Source organism: Passer domesticus, chromosome 7 (genome assembly GCF_036417665.1).
Source record: "Passer domesticus isolate bPasDom1 chromosome 7, bPasDom1.hap1, whole genome shotgun sequence".
Lineage (NCBI taxonomy): Eukaryota > Metazoa > Chordata > Aves > Passeriformes > Passeridae > Passer > Passer domesticus.
In genome coordinates this window covers 56,320,808-56,342,721 of record NC_087480.1, presented here as the reverse complement: position 1 = coordinate 56,342,721, position 21,914 = coordinate 56,320,808, and the positions used below count along the sequence as shown (strand labels likewise).

The window sequence follows — 21,914 nt, the reverse complement described above, 5'->3', positions numbered from 1 at the left end:
AGGATGATGTGTTTCATGGAGCAGCTCTGCAGCTGATTTTTGCTGGAGCAGGCAGAATTCCTCTTCAGGACTACTCACAAGGGGCATGGTTTGGCATAAAGCCAGAGGTGCTGAGATTCTTGGAATATTCCATGAAGAAACATAGAGAGATGTTTCAGATTGCGTTAACTGAAGTGGTCTTTCTTAGGTGCTTTAACTCGTTTTACAGAAACCAAAATACTCATTTCAGTGCCAAGTTGTTATAGAAGGACTACATTTGCTTCATGCCCTGCTGAGAGATGCTGGCAGGAGCTGTTATCAAAGACTCTTTTTCCCCTCAGTCATTTAATAGTAGCAGCTTCTCTTTTATTCTGTGCTCTCTGAGAGCAGAATAGGAAGTGATAATCTCCTTGGAATACAGCAGACACCTGTTTGATAAGTGGTAATTGCATTATTCCTGGAGGATTATCACAGTGGTGCTTGTTTCTTTGTAATCAAACTCCACTATTATAAGCAGAGCAGAACTTCACTAGAGGATACACATTCCAGGTAAGAGAAACAGAAAGTAGGAAACAATCATCCTTTTTAGAAGCTCATTTTTAGAAGTCAGTAGCACTGTGTTTTCAAGAGCTAACATTGCAAAAATCCAATTCTTCAGAAAATGATATCCATGAAGAAGAGGCAGCATAAAAATCCCATCAGTGTTTGAAGCATTTTTTTTTTGGAAGCAATTCTGCTAGCACAACTGCTTGAACTGTGCCAAGGAATTATATAGTGCTGGAAACAAATCCAGGCACTTCTCTGCCATCCAAAGCATTGTACAATGTTGTGAAGTAAATGGCATCCCACCATAGACCAGAAACGTGCCAAGTATTTGGCTGATACTCTTTGTGAATGCAAAGCAGTTCCCAAGGTGTATCTGTGAATATCTGTGGGCAATATGTGATGTAGATGGATTGTTGTTAGTTTATACTGTTTGTTATTTTATTTGTTCCCGAGCTTAAAAAACTGTTAATGGTTTTGTGTCTCTTCTGAATTGTGAAAAATAAATGGTTTGAGATCAGACTCAGTAAAAGCAAGTATTATACTGTCCATATTCTATGGCAGTTACATAGTTGCATAAAGAAAATACCAGAAATTTAACAGATTGTGTTGGAACATAAAAGCAAGCAAATAAAACATGAACATTTTGAGGAAAGGATAGGTTAAAATTCAGTTGAGTGTTTTTGCAGTTGTTATGAGTCTGAATCCATGTTAAGTGCAGCTGAATTTTTGATGTTAGAATGTCAAAAGTAAGCGTTCACAGTATCACAAAATACTATAACCAGACTTCAAAGCATGTGGTCGTCCACAGAGAGCTGATGGATGAGTGGACACTGGCCCTTTCCCATATTTTCAGGTGCTAGAGGGATTCTTGTCCTTTTTTTTTTTAATTGACCTTTTCTTTTCTTTACCTTGATCCCTCTCTCGATGGATGCTTTGACTCCTGGTATTTGTTGTCACCCGCAGACAGTCTCTCTTAATTTAGAAAAGGTTGGGAATCTCAGTTTATCTGTGAACAACACTCTGTTAGTTGTAATTTATCTTGGTTTAGTTAGAGAATTGTTTTTTTCAGTTCCAGAGCCCTTCAGGAATGTACAGTGAGTTATGACCTGTTCCCAGGCATGTGTGTTTTATAGATCAGTTCACACAGGTGTACTTATTAATAAACTCACTGGACCAATTTACATGCCTAAGTTTTAACCACTGAGTAATTAACGAAGGCATTGCTGAGGAACTGGAAATTTGGGAAATGTGTCATTATTTGCATATCAGTATAAAGCAATTACTAAATTAAAGAGTGCACGTTGTGACAAACATGAAGCTCCTTTACTGTTGCTTTGTCAGTGCACATTAACATCAACTTGATGTGAAAGCCTGGCTTTCTCTGCATGAACTAAAAATCCTAAGGCAGAAGTACACAATGAATCACCCAGAGTTTGGAGGCTAGCACGCTGAATTGCCTTGGGGTTCAGACTGAGGAAAGAAAAAACTCATGTAAAAGACCATTGAGAAAACGTATCAGTGGAAAGTAATTAACTCAAGATCCACAATTAGCCTCATGGTCTATACTTAACTGTGTTCCAGGTCTTTCAGCGTTTATTTAATTCTGTTACCCTGTGTTTCAAATAGCTGCAAATGGCTTGGCAGATTTTTCATCCTTTTTAATATTTACAGTTTTTGTCTAACAGGAAGAATGAGCTCTGTAAGTGATCATGGGTATTTATTTCAGTCTCTCAACTATATTTCTTTTTTAGCAGAATCCGTTGTACGAGGAAATATTATTTTCTTTGTGTTTCCTTTAAATATATTTGTGGTTTGAAGCAACATTAAGTACTACAGTAGCTGTCCTTCTGCTTTAATTCCTAATTTGCCTAACTAGGCTCAGTCAAATGAGAAATAATCGAAACCAGGGATAATTTTCATTCAGCCAGCAAACGAGAGGGGTAGATGCACAGTAACACGGCTGCTGATTAACAGGGCCCGTAGCAAAAATTGGCATGTGTGTTCAACCAGCACACCAGGGCTGGGTGTTCCCAGAGCACCAGGCACCACTTTTTCTCAAGCTCACAAGAATCTCGTTGTGTGTGTTTTGTGGAGCTGCCTTTAGGGTGGTTGTTGCTGCAATGCCAGCATCCCTTGCCTGGTGTCTGGGTGCCCTCCTCACTGTGCCTTGGATCTCCTCCAGCCTCCCACACCATCTTCAAGATGATTCCAGAGCTGCCTGACCATACTTCTACCTCCAGCACATGTAAAGATCTGCCAGGATTGTGCCTTTACACTGCAGCAAAATAAGATACATATGCAGCAGCCTCTTGGAATTTTGGCAAATTAACACAGCAGGCTCTTAATCCTAATCTAAAGAATTTATCAAATTTTAAAACATGAGTAATAGTTCAGACACCTTTTTTTCCCTTCAGAGCTCTTTAAACTTTTGGGCTCTGTGTTTTAATTCTATAGCATTCCTTTGTGATTTTAAGCTTCATTATAGTTCAGAGATCTACCATGGGAACACGACTGAAATCCTTGGAATGAATTTCCTCCAACCTGTGTTGACAGGTTTAAATTACGTACTCTGACACTGTTCTTGTGGCTGGATTAGAAACTTTTTTCCGAGTTAAACCTGCGATAAGTAATTGTCACAGCGCTCTGGCACAAGGCTAATGTGAAGTGACGTGTCCAAACTGGCCTCAGTAACATGAAGAACCCTAACAGGTGTGAGGGGTGGATCTTCCCATGGGCCCTGCGGAACTTCTAACAGGGGAAAAATAGTAGAAAAAGTGAAATGAACCTTGAATAAAGCTGTCAGCAGTAATTATCTCAACAACACTTTGTGAGGAGTTAAAATAAGCATTACTGATTTATAACCTGAACACACTCCACGCTAGAGATGGTTTTTTTTCATCCAGTTAGTGTTTAAAATGAAACGTTGAATACCTGTCAAGATTTTTTTTCTTTTTATTGGAGATGCATAATGAAAATGAAGTTATTTTCCAGAGGAAGTTAATTTCAAGGGCTGTCAAATTTTTTAAACTCTTCTGTTCATTTTCATATTTGTGCAATAGTTTAATAAAATAAACAAACCTCAAGCATACTTGACTATTTTTCCCAGCTAATGCTGTTTGATGTCAAAAGACAAAGTGGCTAATGTGGAATTACATCCACTTTTTATTGTTATTCAAGGAGGGATAAGGGCTTACATGGCAGTAGATGAGGTTTGGGTGTTTGATTTCTTTTTTTAAATATTATGTACTGAACTTGGATAACAGTGTCTAGTTGAGTAGTTCAGACTGAAGAGAGCACTTCAGTTCTGGGTAGTAAATCTTTCTGAGTCAATTAATTGCATAGTACAAAAAAGCCCTTGTTTCAATCAACTAAAAGAATGTATTTAATAGATTTGCTTTTTGAATTGCAATGTACCTTCATTTTACTTTGGGGTACTTGCTCTTTGTTGGTGTGATAACACTTGTTTTATGTATACTATGTATTTCAGTATGGATAGAAGTAATTTTACAGTCTGTTACTACTGGAAAAATACTTGCTAACTTTTGAGAAAAAACAAGTCAAAGGATAATTCACAGAAAATCTTTAATCTCTTGAAGTTTTAAACATAACTTTTAAACATGAACATGCAGGAATTCTTAAATCATGTATCACTTTGCCCTTGTGAGATTATACATTGAAAAGAAGATCGGTTATTTATTGAATGTATACAGTGACAAGGGATGGGTTTGGAAGTGTTGACCACCTGTTTGTTCCCAAGGAGTTCAGTGAAGGTTTGTCTGAGCACAGCAGGCTGCCCAAGCGCTGTTAATAATGCTTGGTTAAACACCAGGAGCTGCAGCCATGGCAAGAACAAGCTCATATGAAAACTCTCTCATGTCATAGTGACATTTTTCTTGAAATGATGAGGCTTGGAGTATCCTCAGAAATGGCATGAGTTGCTTGGGAGTCCACCATGTCCTTATTGCATGGATTGGTTTCTCTGTTTGGATTTCCAGCCAGGAAAGAGTGTGGAGCCATCTGATAATCTCTGGAGAACTGCAGAAGATTGCCAGAGTTCCCATACTCTTATTTCCCCTGCTTCAGTATTCACATGCAAGGACTATGCTGAATGCACTTAGAAACCACAATTTTATTCAACTGTTTGTTTAATGAAAAACTTCCTACTCTTGTATTTCAAGTGCAAAAACAAAACTTCACTCATTGGCTCTGCCTCTCACCCCTGCCTTTTACACTTGGATTTTTCCTATATGCCACATTAATTGCTATATCCTGTCCACCATACAAATATTCCTTATTTTTCCTAGCTTACTCGGTCTTGGAAAGGATAGATTACAAAAGGAAAATGGAAATGTGAGTGAGCCTCAGCTGTGGAGCAGCCTGACCAGTCTAGCTCCAATGGTAAACAGCAAGAAGAATAAATTATTTTCTAGGTGTTCCAACTAGATTTTCAACCTTCCAACTAGGTTTATAATTTGTTTTGTCTTATTACCTTACCTACTATCAGTGCACTTAGGCAATGAAAGCTTTTGATCCCTAAAATACCTTGTATCCAAGTCCATCTAGTAGTACCATGTACGTAGAAAAACAATAACAGAAATGTTCCTTCTAGAGTTTTTGTTCCTTCTCAAACTTCATATAATTGTGTTGAAAATACAGCTTTTTTCCCTGTATCTTCAAGAAAATCAATCTATCCATCCATCTGATAAATTGGCATTTATCATACTCGGGATTAGTTTGTGCTATAATAAAAGGTCACAAAACAGAATAGTAAATTTAATATGAAAATTGAAATGCTTGATAATGCTCCTTGCTCAGCCCTCTATCCTTATCCCTTCTCTTATCTGATGAGGGGGAAAAACCATCATGGTAATTAATCCAAAGAGAAAAAGGATCAAATTATGGGAGTGAGATTTTCACAGAGGAGACACCTGCCAGTCATTGAGTATTTTGCTATGCGCACATCTCTTAAGTTATTTTGAATAATTGAATGTTATGAAATGTACTTGGTCATGTTTATTTCTTTATTCTTAAGCCAACTAGTGAATGGAAAAGGTAAACAACTCTCGTTTTGCGCAGGGTGACAGGGCTGTCACATGGAGTATTTGAACCAGGATTAGGTTTCAATCTGTAGGTAACACTGCATTCGTTTTTGATTGAGATTTTTTGTGTGATATATGTGTGTTACAAACCCCTATGTGTGTAGAGCAGCCTGCTAAGCAACCTTTAGAAAGAGCCCTTTTTATGGGAGATTTATGGGGGAGAGTCAAGTATCGGAAAACATGCTTTTTATTTTGTACACCACAATCTTGTTTGCTTACTTTATCTCTGAGTATTAAAAGCAGAAAATGGAATTTTTTTTCCTTTACCTCAATAGAAAATCATGCTGTGAGAGTTCCCCTATTTCATTTCCTATTGAAGCCAAAAATGATTCTGTATTAGAAGTTTAGCTGCTTGAATAATTGGACAGGTTCATAGAAGAATTTATACAGAAATTCTATTTCTTTTTAGGATCTTTTTATATTAAAACTCCAGAAGGTTTATCCACGGCAAGGTTTTGGTTTTGGCTTGCCATTGTCAGGTAATGCCTGTTGCTTCACTTGCTGTGTGTGTGCAAGTGAAATCTGGCACCATTTATAGAATCTTCTCCTTTGTGTGTGGATCAGGTGTTCTCTGAATTTCTCTCTGATGCTTTGTAAGATTTACAGTTTGACCTTTGAATTTCTAAGAACAAATTATCAAGAATCTTTCCTTTATGCCAAAAAAATGGTATTAGAAAATATTTTGTCATGGAAAAATACCTCTCCAGGGAGTTGGAAAGAATTTGTCATTTGAGTAGTTCGAAAATAAAATTACCTCATTGTAGTGACTGAAACAGTTTCTCCTTTTCAGTGGTCTTTTAAACAGCTACAAGCTGTTTTCTTTAAAATTGACAAGTACTGGGTAACATAGCTGAAGGCTCCATTTAGTAACTTGCCCTGATTAACAGGTAAGTGTCTGTAGGTTCAGATAGATGCATTAATGTACATTAAAACAAATCAGAGTGCCCATACACTCCAAAATCTCAAAACCCTCATTGCTCTTCTAATAATCAGAATCATAACAAAAAGCACAGAGTAAACCAATATTCCTGCCTTCCTTAAACATTATATCTGCTTGTTCTGAATAGTTCTTGTTTACAAAAAGCTTTATCCCTTTGCAGAGATGGGATCCCTTGATGGCAAGTATCCTGTGACCAGCACTAACTCTCAGTAATTGAGGATGAGGAGGAATGTTCTGTTCTTTACAGATTATTGCCTTAAGCTGGACACTTTGGTGTCCCAGCTATATTCTGTAAGGCATTAGAAGGCTCTTACAGCTTCCTTCACTTTCCTCATTAGGTATGGCTGCCATTCAAATCTCTCTTGAGATGCTGTTTTTCTCCATCAGTGTGTGGCTGAACATGAGGAAGACCAATTTGTCATATCCAATTACTCCTTTCCTGATACAGTCCACTGAGCTTATAATTTTTGTATCAGCATTTCTCAGAGGAGTGAAATCTGCAGCTGGAGTTCTCTGCTGGTATCATTCCTTCATGTTCCTTCTACTGTTTATCTTTCTCACACCTTCAGCATATTGATTAAATATCTCTGGACTGCTGCAGGAGACTGAGTTTGTTTCTTCATTTGTAATGTCAGAAATCTGCAAGAGTGGGAATTAAGTTGTGCCAACAAATTCTTTCTAGAAGATACAAGGTTTTGAGATTATGGGCTTGTAATTTTTCATATTATTCTGAGCATGAAATGGCAGCACTCTGGAATTAAATGCTCTCAATGATTGCTTTCTCTCCTGCAGACATATTTGTATCATGAAATATTTGGGGAAAAAATAGTGGGTTTAGATAGTTCGGAATTATATTTATAGAAGCTTCTACATAAAATTAATATAACATGAAGAATAATTTATTGTTTAAAGCATCTGGTCTCACTCCAGATTTGGCAGATATTTCTGGGTTAATCTGGAAGGTTGACAAAGAATCATGCATGTTTGGATCAGAAAAGATGTTGCTTAACTTTATCCCTCGATTGCTAATGCTGGCAATTGAAAAACAAATCATCTCACACTGAGCATTTACAAATAGTATTAGTGTCTTACTGTTGGAAAGCACAAGTGAGCACCAGACTATTTCTTTCCTCTGTAAACTGTAAGATTATGTAGTGATCTTTCTCTTAGTAGTTAAAATCTATTTCAAGTAACCTTTTGTGCACTTTTAGTCCAGGTTGTACCCTTACCTTTTTGAATCCCAGAGCTGTTGAATCCATTTAGTATCTCTGCTGTTTCCTAAAAGGAGACTCTCCTGCTGTCACTCTCCCTGAAATGTTTGAAATCTTGAATTTTATTTTCCTTCTCCTTAAAAGCTACAGGAAGCCAAATAGGAGATTACTTCAACTTTAAATAAGCACAAGCAATGTCTACATAGTGTGGAACAAAAGATCTGGTTCTGGAGTTACTTTTTGCAAGCTATTTTCCTTATTTCTGATTTTGTTTCACTTTCTACCTCATGTACCTTTCAGTTCTGAGACAGTTTGATTTGCACAAGCATAGGTTCCCTGCCTAAACAAATAGAATAATCTTATTTATTTTTGTTTTAGTATATTATTTCTTTCATAACCTATACGTGGCTTGTCATTCATGCACAAGTCCTGCAAATACATTTTCAGTGTCTTTTCTTGAGCATGTGGAAGCCATCCCAATCAAGCTCTGCTACCCACATAGTGGTGATCATGCAAAAAGAGAAAAATTCAGAAAAGTGACTGACTTTTGGGTTTTTTCTTAGCCAGATGGGCTCATAAGCTAGAGAATATGGGTAATCAGGTACTCTGGTTACAAACCTGTTTTTGGGTTTGGTTCAGTTGTGGGGTTGGTATAAAGATTTTGTCCACTCCCATGGGAAGGTGGCTGAAATAATGATAATTTATTGCAAAGGTAATTTTCTGCATCTCTGTTTGGGAGGGGCAGGTGCAGTATTCAGAAAGAAAAACCTCTCCTAGAGCAGTGTGAGGTCTACAGTTCTAGCCACTGAGACACTTCAGTTGTGCTCCCATCAGTACCTTGCATTCTCAGTACTAGGAAAGGATTTGTTGAGCTGCCTGGAAAACAATCTTTTGCTTAGTCTTGGTGTTTTTATGATTTCCAGAATAAAGCTTGAGCTTTTGTGGTGGTAGAATCTGTCTTTGCAGGAGAACTCTCTGCCTTTGAATGAAGATAACTTTATTCTAGAAGAATGTTGATGCCTGTTTATTTTGGAATGGAGGCAGAGCTGCTATTTCTTTTGCAAAAAAAAAACCAAAACGACTTCTCAGAAGGAAAAAAAAAAGGCAAAAGAGAAGGGTGATTTCTCACACCAATGTGCACAAACCCCCAACATTCCAGCAAGTGTGTGGAGAGTGGGATGAAACAGACTCTGATGTGGAACCCCTTCTGCTGTTAGCTGGTGTTTGAGAGACGCTTTGACACTATAATATAGGGTTGCAAATTGGAATTGCAACACCCTGCAATTGGGCCAAGTGATGAAGCAGCACAATAACTGCCTGCTTGATCTTACCCCTCTCTCTTTAATGTGCACGTAAAAGATACCGGGAGCCTTTCCAGGCATCTGTCAGGGGATTTGATGCTGTGAGAGAGGGAGCTGTGGTCTGTGTGTGGCTCACGTGGGTGTTTGTGTGTTTTACCAGCATTTCATATGGTGTGATAACTACAGGGCAAAGTTTCAGGTTTTATAACAGTTGGGTTTTGTTTATTATTAGAAGCTTATAAAAATAATAATTGAAATGGTGGCTTATGGCAGAGAATGCAGTTCTTATGCTCTCTTGTCACAGGAGTTTCACAGGTAATTGGTCTAGACCTGGGTGTCGTCTTTAATATTTCATTTACTCCAGAGTATTAAAACTCACTTCCTTTAAGGCGATTGCTGGGCTTTTTACACAGCTAAACTTGTGTTTAACCTTGCTGTGAGAATGTGACAGTAGGCTAGTTCAGACAGGTTAACATTCATTTGGTAACCAGCCTGCTTAATCAGCCTGCTTCAACCTGCAGCAAATTAAATCTCTGTGAGTTCTAGCAGATAAGTGAGAAAGTCACTCTGAATTATGTATAAAAAATAAATGGGGTATTTTCAGTGCTCATGGCAGTAAATGAAATTTATGGCTTATAATTTATTCTTGGGTTTTTGTTGAGAATGATTGAAATATATTTTACCTTAATGTTTTTATAGTCCAATTAGGAGAGTGCTGTATTTCTGAAATGTATAATGTAAATATTTTGTTCTGTGCCCTGCAAAAATACTAATAAGTTTTACAGGATCTAGGTGTTTTTCTGTCCTCTCTGTGTTTCATCTGAAGGAACCATTACAAAAGATGCTTTAAACATACAGCCAACACTACCCTTCTCCACATCACTAAAAATTGAATTAAAGCATTAAATACTTTTTTCCTCCCAAAACCAATCAATTATCTTCATTTAAGAGCTACTCACATTGTAAAATCAGTCCAGATAGGTCTTGGGTGCTTCTGAAATTGCCATTTGTGGTCATCCAGCTTGCTTCTCCTGGACTGAAGTGCTCTCCAGAAGAGGCAGGAGGATGGGCAGAAGCTTTAAAGGTAGGGATGGCACAGGTGGTTCTGGTCACAGAGTGGGCAGTTCTCATTTCTAGGCATTATAATTAGTGCATTTTAAAATGTATATGAGACCATATTTTCAAATATTATTCCTCTGTGTTTGCAGGCATCATAATCATTTTGTCTTTCAAATGACAGTAGAATTTTTCTATTGGTAGCTCTTAAAAATTGAGATTTAGGCATACAGCAAAGAGCAGAAGTGCTGTTCTGTTGGCACTGGCTGCTGAACATCCATCCTGTGGACTGTGCTGACTGCGGTGTCAGCAGTTTGGGCTGTGTGTCTTTGTTCAAATGAGGACCATGGTGTGCACTCTTGACATTTAAAATGACCAAAAATTAGTTGAAATGTATTTTTTATGTTGCCAGTGTGATTGTGTCTATTGCAATGTGTGCTGATAAACAGATCTTTCAAAACACATTTTTTTTTCAAGATGATTTAACTGTTTTTAATTACTTGTATCAGTACTTAGCATCTTTATTTAACAATCGCTTCTGGATTAGCAAAAATAAAATCTACATTTGCATCATCAATGCATAGCACTGCAAAAGTTGCCATGTACAGTAATGTTTCAAACTTCAATACTGCTTCAGGAGAAAATAATAACTCAAGGCCCTTTGCAGTTTGCAGTTCCATGGAATTTGTTTTGATACTCTGCACATACACCTCAGTAATATTTTAGTGTAAGGAATAATTTTAGTTTTTCAGGCTTCTTAATATTTGTTTAAATAATGCAGTCTTTAATTTGAATCTCTAAACAACCTTAAACCCTCCCCCCAACCTTTAATTGAGACTGTGGCTTTAATGAAGAACCATTGCTTGCTTTGTAGATGACTTTAGCTGTGTCAGGAGTGACTTTTCCTTGCCATCGACTCACAGTTGGAAGAAGATCCTCACCTGTACAAACAAGGGAGCAGTCAGAGGAGGTAAGGACATGATCTTTGTGTTACCAGTCTGCTCTAGGAGCAGGCAGGGACACCTCTGGGTACAGTGGTCACCATCCCTCCTGTTGTGGTGTGTCAATAGAATTGCATCTTACATCAATCCATTTACAGTTCCTGCAATTGTGACAAAGTGAGGAACTGGGCAAAGGAGTAATGGAAAAACAAGATGAAAAAGAAAGCAAACAAATCCCAGCAAAGCATCTGACTGGGGGAGATGACCTTAGCTCTTTGCACTAAAGTCTTGATTTTTCTCCTTTATATGGGTATTCCATACCAATATAAAAGCCACCTCTTTCTTATGCAGTTAAACCAGCTCTGGTACCATTAGATGGAAAACAGCATTAACTTTGGATAAAATTTGCTCAACTATTACCTTTGATAATGTTATATAAAATAATAAATTAAACTGCAGTGTATTATGTGTATTTGTCACTGTGTGTGTATTTTGTATTTCACTGAAAATGTCTGAAATAGAAGCTTACAGTGGATTTTGGGTTTTGTTTTAATACAGCAATGCACTGATGTTCATATGGTTAGTGACAGTGATGGAGATGACTTTGAAGATGCTACTGAGTTTGGAGTTGATGATGGAGAAATGTTTGGAGTAGCTTCATCTGCCTTGAGGAAATCGCCAATGAGTAAGAGTTACAATTTACTGGAGGTTGTACAGCAGAGGTGAAGGCAGAGAGGTGGGAGGGGTCTGCAGAATTAGAAACTGGGAAGTATTTTTTAATAGGAATGGTAGAATTGTTTGGATGTCATGTCTGATGGATGTACCAAAGGAAAATACTGCACACATAAATGGCAACTATTAAAGCACTTTTCCATGGAGGGAAATTTTTAAACTTTGAAAATGAAGAATAATAATTGAACTTAAAACTGATGAGTAACAAATAAAGTCAGAGAAATTGTGATCTCTATCCAAATGTACCTGTAGATAACTAGATTTTCACTTTCCTGTTTTGAAAATTCTACAGATTGTATTTTTGATTAATGTTTTATTCCTTATGCTAATCAAGCTTCTCAGTGGTTATTTGCCCTTAAATTATGAAAAGAATTGAGCAGGAGCAGTCAGTTACCTCCTACATGCAATTCTTGCATACTCTTTATTTACTTTACACTTGCATTAGTGTTACTTCATTAGAAGTTTTTTAATATGGAAATAATAATATGGAAAACTTTTTAACGTTGTGGGTAGGAAGGGTTGAGCCTTTCAAGCCTTAAAGCCCAGAGTGCAAACTCTGAGCACAGGATATATCACATTACACTGGACCTGAGGATTTTACTCTTTGGAAAACCTGAATATATTCATGAGACCCTCTGGAAATTTCTTGTCTTTTGAAAAGTTCGTAGTCAGTAGTCCTTCATGAAGTTTGTATGCTTTCTTGGTAACACTTCAGTAAGCTGGGAACATGAAATACCTGTGAAGTGAATGTATTTGCATATTACAATCTGTTTCAATAGAGTTGCATTTATTTTTTTTTCCCCATTTTTTAAGTGCCAGAAAATGCTGAAAATGAAGGAGATGCCTTATTACAATTTACAGCAGAGTTTTCTTCAAGGTAAGCTTAGCCTGTTAACTGTGCAATTCTTATTACAAACCCAGTTAAAGTTAGTAAATAATGAAAATAAGAATAAACCAAGTCTACATGCTTTCTTGTGAGATTATAGCATATTTAGACATCCTCATCTAATTTATTTAAATTCTAATTCTTCTGCTAGAACTGCTTCTAAAATAAAATTATTTCTCAGCCCAAGCTGGAGTGGTTGATTCTTGTCCTATTTATTTTGCCCCTATGTAGTACCATTACTTAATTATGTAAAGGTCCAGAAGGAAGAAAAAGACTGGTTATATCTGATAATTTTATTATGATATGCAGGAACATAAAAGCTGAAACTGATTAATATTGAAAAATAAATACATAGTTGCTGTAAGAGTTTTCACTATAGCAAAGTGGTTGGGAAAATATTGACTTTTAAAAAACAGAGATATTCTGGATTTTTAAAAAATTTATCCTACCAGATCATGCACTGTTAAACAGTTGCTTGTTTCACCGAATAGGTAGAAGCTGCAAAGTAATGCAAAGTTTATTTGTTTTCTGTTTTCACTCCAGTGATGAAATATTCCTTCATGTGTATGAGATGCATTAATGTGTAATAGAAGAATAGCCTTCAATTAAGCTTTAAGAATATAATAAAGAAAGGAAATAATTTGAAAATTTTGTGGAAATTTTACAGAAAATTGTGTAGAACTTAAGGTATCTACATGTGTAATCAGAATGTTTTTATGATAAAGTTTTTAATGTAGTAGGTCATTACTTTTGAGTTTTTCAATGCCAGAAAACAAATGGGTCCTAAATATTTTCTTTCTGTCCTTTAGAAGTATAATACTCATCTTTAGAAAGGTATAGCCAATGCATTGTATTTACAGAATATATGAAAAGGTAGAATGTTGGAATTACTTGATTTTGTCCTTTTTTATTAATTGGAAATTTTATCTCAAATAGATATGGTGACTGCCATCCTGTTTATTTTATTGGCTCATTAGAGGCTGCTTTTCAGGAAGCCTTCTATGGGAAAGCAAGAGATGTAAGTGTGTATTAAAACTACTTTATTTAAAATACTGGGGGAATGGAAATCACCTTAGGGCTTTCATCTTGATTTTTGAAAAGCTGAGCTACATTTTGGAGTTATTTTGCTTTTATTGTTCTAGAAGAGTTGCACTCATTCAGTTGACTGGCTAAAAGATTTACCTTGGTGGTTGCTGAAATTGCGGTGAATAACTGATGCTCTCTAATCATTCAGGCTGTATTTTTACTGGAGCTCTTTAGTTGTCAAAGCTACTCTTTTTCTTTTCCCCTCCTCCCTTTTCTTCCTGAAATAATGGTGTCCTAGCACCAGATAACCCTGCCTGTGAGTCTTGTGGTTGACAAGTTCACTGTTGCATGTTGGTAACTCCTTTGAAGAATGCCTAATGAAATTGTAAATTTAAATTGGAAGCGCTCTCAAATACAGTGTGCTTTTTCTTTCCCCTTTGTACAGCCTTTATCTGCCAAGTAAGTTCCAGTACTAAGGTTTGGTTGTTTAGTTTTTCTGTACATCCAACCAGGCATCTCAAGTTTCTGTTATTCCATGCACAGTTTTAAAATCAGTATTTTAATAAAATTAAAATGAGGACAGTTTATTTAAGTTTTGGTGACTTGATTCACTAAGGAGAAACCCAAAACCCTGCATAATTAAGCACAGATAAAGCTGAAACACAAACAAGAAAATCATGCTCTTTAAATTTACTTTTTGTTTTCTTGATAGATGTTTAATTTTAAAATGAAGAATGTGGTTATTCATATTGGAAGGACTCTCTGTATTATGTTAGGGGCTGTTCTGATAAGTGTGAGAGTTGTAAATCCACACTATATAGCTGAAGTTAACACATACTTAACACTCTAAGTTTAGTGAATATTTTCATGTCTTTGCACAGAGAAAAAAATCCTGTGAATTGAACAAGGAAAGGGTGTGAGTTGGGAAGTTCATTTAGTGTCATGTCATCAGAAATGGTTGACAGTGTAATAGTGGACAAAAGCTCATAACTTTCATAAACAGTTTTCTAACTGTAAGTCTGATATTTATGCAGTGCAGTTACTTAGTTTTTTTGTTGCTCAAAGTGCAGTTACTTAGTTTTTTGTTGTTCAAAATACTTCTTGTGCTACTTAAAAACCACTTCTGAAATTCATTTCACTTTACATTTTTGATATTTCGTGATTTTTTCAGGTTATCATCACAATAAAACCATTGTGTACATATATATATATATATACTTGTATTTAGTACAGTATTAATTTTTGTTTGTGTTGTTTGGATTGTTGGGGTTTTTTCTGAATATTGCCTTATTTTGAAAGCTCTCCCTCCCACATTTGGAAAGGCATAATTTTTAATGTAACATTCTGATTTTAAGCAAAAAATACCATATGTTTTCACTGATTTTCTCTGTTACAAAGTAATTATTTCAGTACTGGCTCCTGGAATTCAGAATTGAGGAAAGGGATACATTATTTCATATTTTTATAATTTAATTTCCTAAAATAAATTTTAAGATATATATCAGTATTAAAAAAAAAAGCTTTGGAGAAATTGCAACCTGTGTGTCTCATCTTCTAATATATACTATGGAGGACACTTAATTTTACCAGGGCAACAGATGAGCTGCAGGCACCAGCATTCTTCACTTGAAGTGAGAAATTGGGTTCCAAGAGTAAATAAAAACAAGATTGAAGGTTTAAATCCTCTACTAGGCTTTTTGAACTTATATACTCATTAAATGTTTATTGGAGTGGTGGGATTACGAAGGATTTGGGCAGCTTCATCAACTGGTATATACTTAATCACTAAGTAAAACACTACATTTGATAGAGTGTTTCTCACGATGCCACACTCAATCCATCTTAATGAAAACCGCTTCAAACTGATTTAATTTGAGAGCACTTGGCAGCTCGAGTGCTCAGAGATCTTGGCCTTTTCTTGACAAATTCTCAACTCTGTCCAGAGCAGAAGGTGCACTCTGCAGTTCATGTCTAGTGAGACAGCCATCAGCTGTGTTTTAAATCTGTATTGTGGATACTTTTTACCTCAAAAAAAAAAAAAAGCCCAATGTGTATAAACATGAAGCTTTTTTCCAGGAATATTTTCATTTGGGTTATTTAAAGAAAATTAACTTATGTCAGAACATGTGTTTTGAATGCAGAATATGAGTTCAGTTTCTTTTTATGAAAATAGATGTTTGCTGTTAAATCTCATTGTCTTTTCATGTGTTGGAAAGGATGGTAATTCATAATTATTTAACAAAATGTTGCTTGAAAAGGAAATACCTTTTAACAAAGTTCAGGTGTTTATCTGCTGTGTTTGAGTCATTAGCCAGTGAAGATTAGCATACATGATGGGTATCTTTTAACCTTTGGAGCAACTGCTGCCACAACAAGGCCAGTTTTTGGTAGGAGAGGTGGAATGAGGTCAAATGGGGCTCTGCTTTAAAACCTGTATAACTCTTTACCACAAAAGTACAATAGCCAAGATATAGAGCCTTGCTTTTAACAGGCACTGTCCTTGGCCATGAAATTCCCAGCTGCCTCCAGCAGTCTGATAGGTAAGGGTGTTGTGTTTTCATTTCTTATTGTATATATGACAAGAAAATACTTTCAGTATTTCCTTTAATGGGGTGAGGAAGAGAAAGAGAGTCAGAGGTTTATTAAATCAACAGTTACGCTGGGTTTTGTGTAAGTCTTCCTCTGTCTATTGGAAAGAAGAGTTTCACTGTCAATAAGTTTCTGAAGAATGGGCTTACTCTTGCTACAGGGCTACACTGCCCTAGGAGTTGCTACGCCTGATGCCATGAAAAAAATCCTGTAATAGACATTTTTAACAAGGTGTTTGGGGAAGGTGTCTTTGTGTCTGAAGGCAGTTTGTGGGCGTCTTGCCTTCTGAGACATCAGAGGGTTTATCCTAATTTATGGTGGTGTTGTTAGTAATACTGGATTTTAATTGCTATCGAAGCTTACTGAGTTATATATGTGAGTAATACTACTGTATTTTCTTTTATTAGAGCTTGTCTTTTCATTTTTATAGGTGGTTGCTACTCTTTTATTAAGAGAAAGAATAAAGACATTGCCTTTGCCTTTTCAGGAGCTCTTATCTTTATATACCTCTGTCAGCTCACCTCCTGCTCCTCTCTCAACCTTTCTGTCCACTGACTTTTAATAAATATGTGAAACATCTCTCTTAGCACAGATTGGTATTGTCACCTCAATATATATTCCTGCATTCTGAAAATGAACCGTGTTTTTCTTCTCCTTGAATTCTGTCTTTTAGGTTCAATTTAGAAGCAGCACCATCCCTCTCACATATGGGTTCTTTATTTCCTGAATACCTAGAGCAAAGTATGCTCCTTCCATGATTTGGTGTGTTCAAATAAAAGCTATTTTTTTCCCCTCTTCCTTGGTGGTAGCAGGATATTCCTTCATACAGGGCTTTCTATAGCATCATTTTTATCTGTGTAACTCAGAAAAATGTCCCTTATTATTTCAGCTCAATAAGTTGATACTGAACTTTTTACAGATTGCACCTGGAGGAATTACCACTTAACAGATTCTGATTAAACATAAATAACCTGACCACTAATGGACATGGTCTGGTTGAAACTGGAGGACAGGTATAGAAGTATAATTCTAGCTTTTCAGGAAGATGAAGCAGCTGCACTATGATAAATATCAGTACATAAACTCCAATTAAGTCCCATGTTAGTCACTATTTTCTTTCCAGTCTTGCCTGGTGTGTGTTAGCAGTTCTGTCCTTTAATTTGTAAATTATTTCTGACTTTGTGGATAACTATTGTTTAGAAATTTCTACTACAACACCAGTTTAATAGCTTCACTGTTTGCCTACACACCCTTCATTTTCAATATCTAAAGAGTAGCTTCTTTCATATCTGGAGGGTTGCTCCCAGGTATGGGTCTCTCCTCTTTATTTGTTACTAAATAATGGAAGTTTTTGAACTTGTCTGCCTCACTCTACATTTTCTCTTCTTTCAAAGCTTGTGATTGTAGATCTTACCTGACTTTGGTGTTAATTACTGGATACTATTTGCATTATGTAAGCTACCACTACAGATGCAATTGATTGAAATGGAGACACAGCAGTATAATAGGATCAAATATTTGGAAGATGAAAGTAGACTAAAGCAGGCTTTAACACACCTTTACCTGGGAAAGTGGGTAGCTGTTTGAGCACCTTACCACTGGTCCTGTGGATTCTTCATCACTGATGGATTTTTGAGACTAGGTGTTTTACTGAAAGGTAAAATTACAGGAAGTTTAAACTGGGAGCTAGTTTGGGGATGCCTTGTGCCACATTTAATACAAAATATGGGATCAGAAGTTTGCAGAGATCACCTCACTCCTACTTTAGGAACCTGTGGGATACAGTTTTTTTCAGATGTCTTCTACAAGGCTAGGTAAATTAGCTGTGTCCAAGGCTGATCCCATGAACTCTAAGATCACGTTGGACAGGTGGATCACACTGTGCACTTCAAAGATTTAAAGAAGTGCAAATGTGTCCCTTTGTTTATTTAAATTAATTCTCACTGCATAAAACCTGGAGAAAAAAAATAAGATTTTGATTTCTTAGCCTACCAGTTTGACAGAACATTGATGCCTCTAGCAGCTGTCACATCATGAACTTTTTCTGTCTCAGTCATTAGTTGAACTTGTAAACCTGAGATTCAGAAATAACCATTCAGGTTTGTGATTTTGTTGACCCTTATGATTGCATTCCTATTCCCATTCAAGTTCATATTCTTTTGAGTTATCTGAGTTATTCACAGTATTAGGAACTGGCTGAGAAGCTTAAAAATGCCATTACCCACTGCTTCCAATTTAGTCATCTCAAGATCTACAGGGTTTTTTGCCTCAGTGACAACTTTTCTTCTAATTCTGTACAAATGTGTTAACTTCTCTGGAGCTTTAATGCCTGGTCTTCAGCATGCACATACTCTGAAAAATGCATCCCTTGGTGGCTTAAGTCCCTTAAGTCCTAAGGCCTTTGGAAGTCCATCCGATATTCAGTGCTTAAAACCTTTCTGGTATCCCATACCTTTGTAGGGACTAGTAAAAGTTTTTCCCTGTTGTATTTTTTTAAAATTAAAATTTCATGCTAAGTATATAACCTCTGAGTCGTATTTTTGAAATTCCAACACAGAACAATCTAGTGCTCCATTAGTAGGCTTCTTTTGTGTATTTTGAGACTGTTGAACAGTTTCGTAAGGCTGTTTTAATAGTTCAAAATTCACTTCAAAATACTCAGTATTAGTCATAATACAATCCTAGAATTTACTCTGACTTTTCCAAGGCTTGAAATAAACACAACCAAAACTTGCTTATAAATATGTGCTAACATGGGTTAGTAAAATAAACAAACATGAAAACAAACCCACACAGCAGCAGCAACAACAACAAACTTCAAGCTGTGAGCCTTTTGCAATCATGCATTTTTCCAAGGAAAAAATGCCCCTGGCTTTCACAAATATTTTTCAAAATAATGTTTTAGCACTTCAGTTCCTCCTGCTACCTCTTTGCATTTATGATAGTAGTATGCCTGTGCCCACCCTTAACATTTTGGATGAGCTATGAGATACAAGTATAGTCTTTTATATGTGGTGGAGTTTAGTCTTTGCATGGTTAAGATTTGTTGATGCAACAAAAATTACATTCCCTTGGGAAGTAAGTCAGTGTAAACCTCCATTGTGTTTGTGCCTGTTCTGTTTACTGAAATTTGTCCCTAAATCTTTAAGCCTAAAACTGTACATATTTTGAAACATTCTGTTGTACGGAATCTCATATTTAACAGTTTCATGGGGTTGTTTCTTTGGAAGTAAAAGTGTTTCTCAAGAGCCTTTTTTTCTGTCCGCTCCCAGTGAAAAGAGGAGAGCAAAGCCATCCGCTTACCACAAAGCAGTGCCACCACAAAGGAAAGATTAAGGGTTTAGAGAGAGGTCAATGTGGGTTTTTCTCTAACTAAACACTTTCCTAAAGTTTCCTTGTGGAAAAAATAATGAAGTCATCTCAGAGTTTTTAAAGAATTTTTATTTCTTTTTCACCGTCTGCATTCGCTTGTCTTCTCAGCATGGATGTTTAATCTTTCTAGGCTTTGTGAATTGGTCCAAATGAATAAGTGGTGAGCTGTCTCTCTAGGAGCTAGAGGCTTATTCTAAGGCCCTAATCACTGAGTAAACACATCTTTGCCCTCCCTCTCTTACAACTGCTATATAATAGTTGAGATTCTAGCACAGTAACCTGGATATTGCAGGGATCGACGCTTTGAAATGCAGAGCGGCTGATCCTCAAAAACAGACAGTGCCTGATCTTCCCCTGCCTCTTTCTTCTTTTTAAATTAAATATCACCACAGAAATGCTGTTTTATTGCATGATATTGTGCATCAGTGCCCTGGATTTTCAAGTTTAGTTTCAGTCAACATTGTTGGCTGCACTTATATGGATCTCTGCATGTTGGGCTTATTAATGGCCCTTCCTGGCACATGTGTACGTGTTTCTGAAGAACATTTAAATTAAATTAGACAAACAGTAATGCAAATTACTAATCCCTTTCCCAAAGTCGAATGTTCAAATGTTCCTTTTATAAACAGTCATTAAATTTTATCGAAAGCCAGTATATGAGGCGAGAGCCCTACAGGGGCTTTCTGCAAAGACAGCTTATCTGGAAATTGCATCCCGTGTCTTGCTATATCAATACACATCAATATCTAGGGTTCAGTGTTACTTCTGATGAAGAGATTTGAAATTACGTTAAATAAAAGACTGAAAATAGCACCGTATCATCTCAGCAAATATGTTCAAGTACTATTTTAAAATAAAGTAATTTATATGGGTATGGGGGAATGGAAAGCTGTAATTTTCTGAATTATATTTATGATTCATTGAATGCCAGTTGCAGAATCACAGTCCTTAGCTAGCTCATAGTCTCCCTCTATATTTGCAGCCTGCTTTCTATATTTACATGCACACAGACTGGTTTTCCAAGAGGTGCTCTGAGATTTTCATTGGGACACAGCTGCTGGCAGTGAAGCTCAAGTTTAACTTGATAGGGTTCCAGAAGAACAGCAAAGAATATTTTGTTTCAAGAGACCATAGACACCATCTCAACATGTACTGCCTCTCTTTTTGGCTACAGAGGTGCTGATAGCAATGCACTATCATTTTCTTCAGGTTGTTTATAATTATTTTTTGTGGTAGATGCTGTCCAGTCAAGAGGCATGTTCCTTGTTCATAGAAATATTATTTTTGTTGGGCAACAAGCCAAAGAAGTTCACTAATTTCTTAGGTATGTTAATAAGGTTTTTGTTTTTCATTTGTTGTTCTTTTCATGTTCTAAGCACATAATATATTGTATTTTAATACTCAAAATATTAGGAAGCATTGAGAATATTTAAAAATTTGCTGGGCTACACCATTTGACTTGAAATCTTCTGATTATTTCTTGTGTTGAGATACTTGTCACCCTTGATAAACCCCATTGGGAGTACTAAAACACAAATCTGCAGCAGCAACTTTAAATTGTAAATTGCCTCAGGAACTTTTCACTCATCTCTTGTCACATTTTTTCCAGAGAAAGCTTCTTGCTATCTACCTCCACCATGATGAAAGTGTACTAACCAACGTCTTCTGCTCACAAATGCTTTGTGCTGAATCCATTGTCTCCTACCTGAGTCAGAACTTCATAACCTGGGCATGGGACATGACAAAAGAAGCAAACAGAGCAAGGTAAGACTCTTTGGACTCTGAGTGGGGCAGCTTTTCTCAGGAAGGCCCTTCTCTGGCTATCAGATCTTTTGGTGCTTAATGTCTGTTTGAGCTAAAATGTCATGCTCATTCTCAGCTGACCAATGGAGCTGTGCTGGCTGACATTCATTGACTATTGGGCTGGCCTTGTGTTCATCAAAAAGTGACTTATTCCTGTGCAGGAAAAAGTAATTGAAGAAACTATTTCATTTTTTTTCCAGTTTATTTTCAAACATAATTCTATATTCAAACATGTGCCTTCACAGTTATGCATTGCAGTGCCATGATATTACATGGCATTAATGGTGTGTATGTTGGTGTAACTGCACAAGATCTGTCTGGGGTAGTAACTGTTGTTGTTAATGAAAATCTTATTTAAAAAAATAACATTCATGTGATAAATTAGTATTAAGAACAGGTTATGCAAAATGTTAAACACGTGCAATTCATATGT

General features: G+C 36.5%; 1 protein-coding gene across 1 annotated transcript in view; it reads left to right on the top strand.

The window, feature by feature from the left end:
- The window catches only part of FAF1 (Fas associated factor 1), a 149,381-nt gene that overhangs the window by 87,153 nt on the left and 40,314 nt on the right, over window positions 1-21,914 (top strand). The window contains exons 9-13 of the mRNA XM_064428824.1: window positions 11,007-11,102; window positions 11,632-11,758; window positions 12,619-12,682; window positions 13,628-13,709; window positions 21,288-21,442. Coding sequence (XP_064284894.1) covers window positions 11,007-11,102; window positions 11,632-11,758; window positions 12,619-12,682; window positions 13,628-13,709; window positions 21,288-21,442 — 524 coding nt within the window. The remainder of the gene's footprint in view (window positions 1-11,006; window positions 11,103-11,631; window positions 11,759-12,618; window positions 12,683-13,627; window positions 13,710-21,287; window positions 21,443-21,914) is intronic.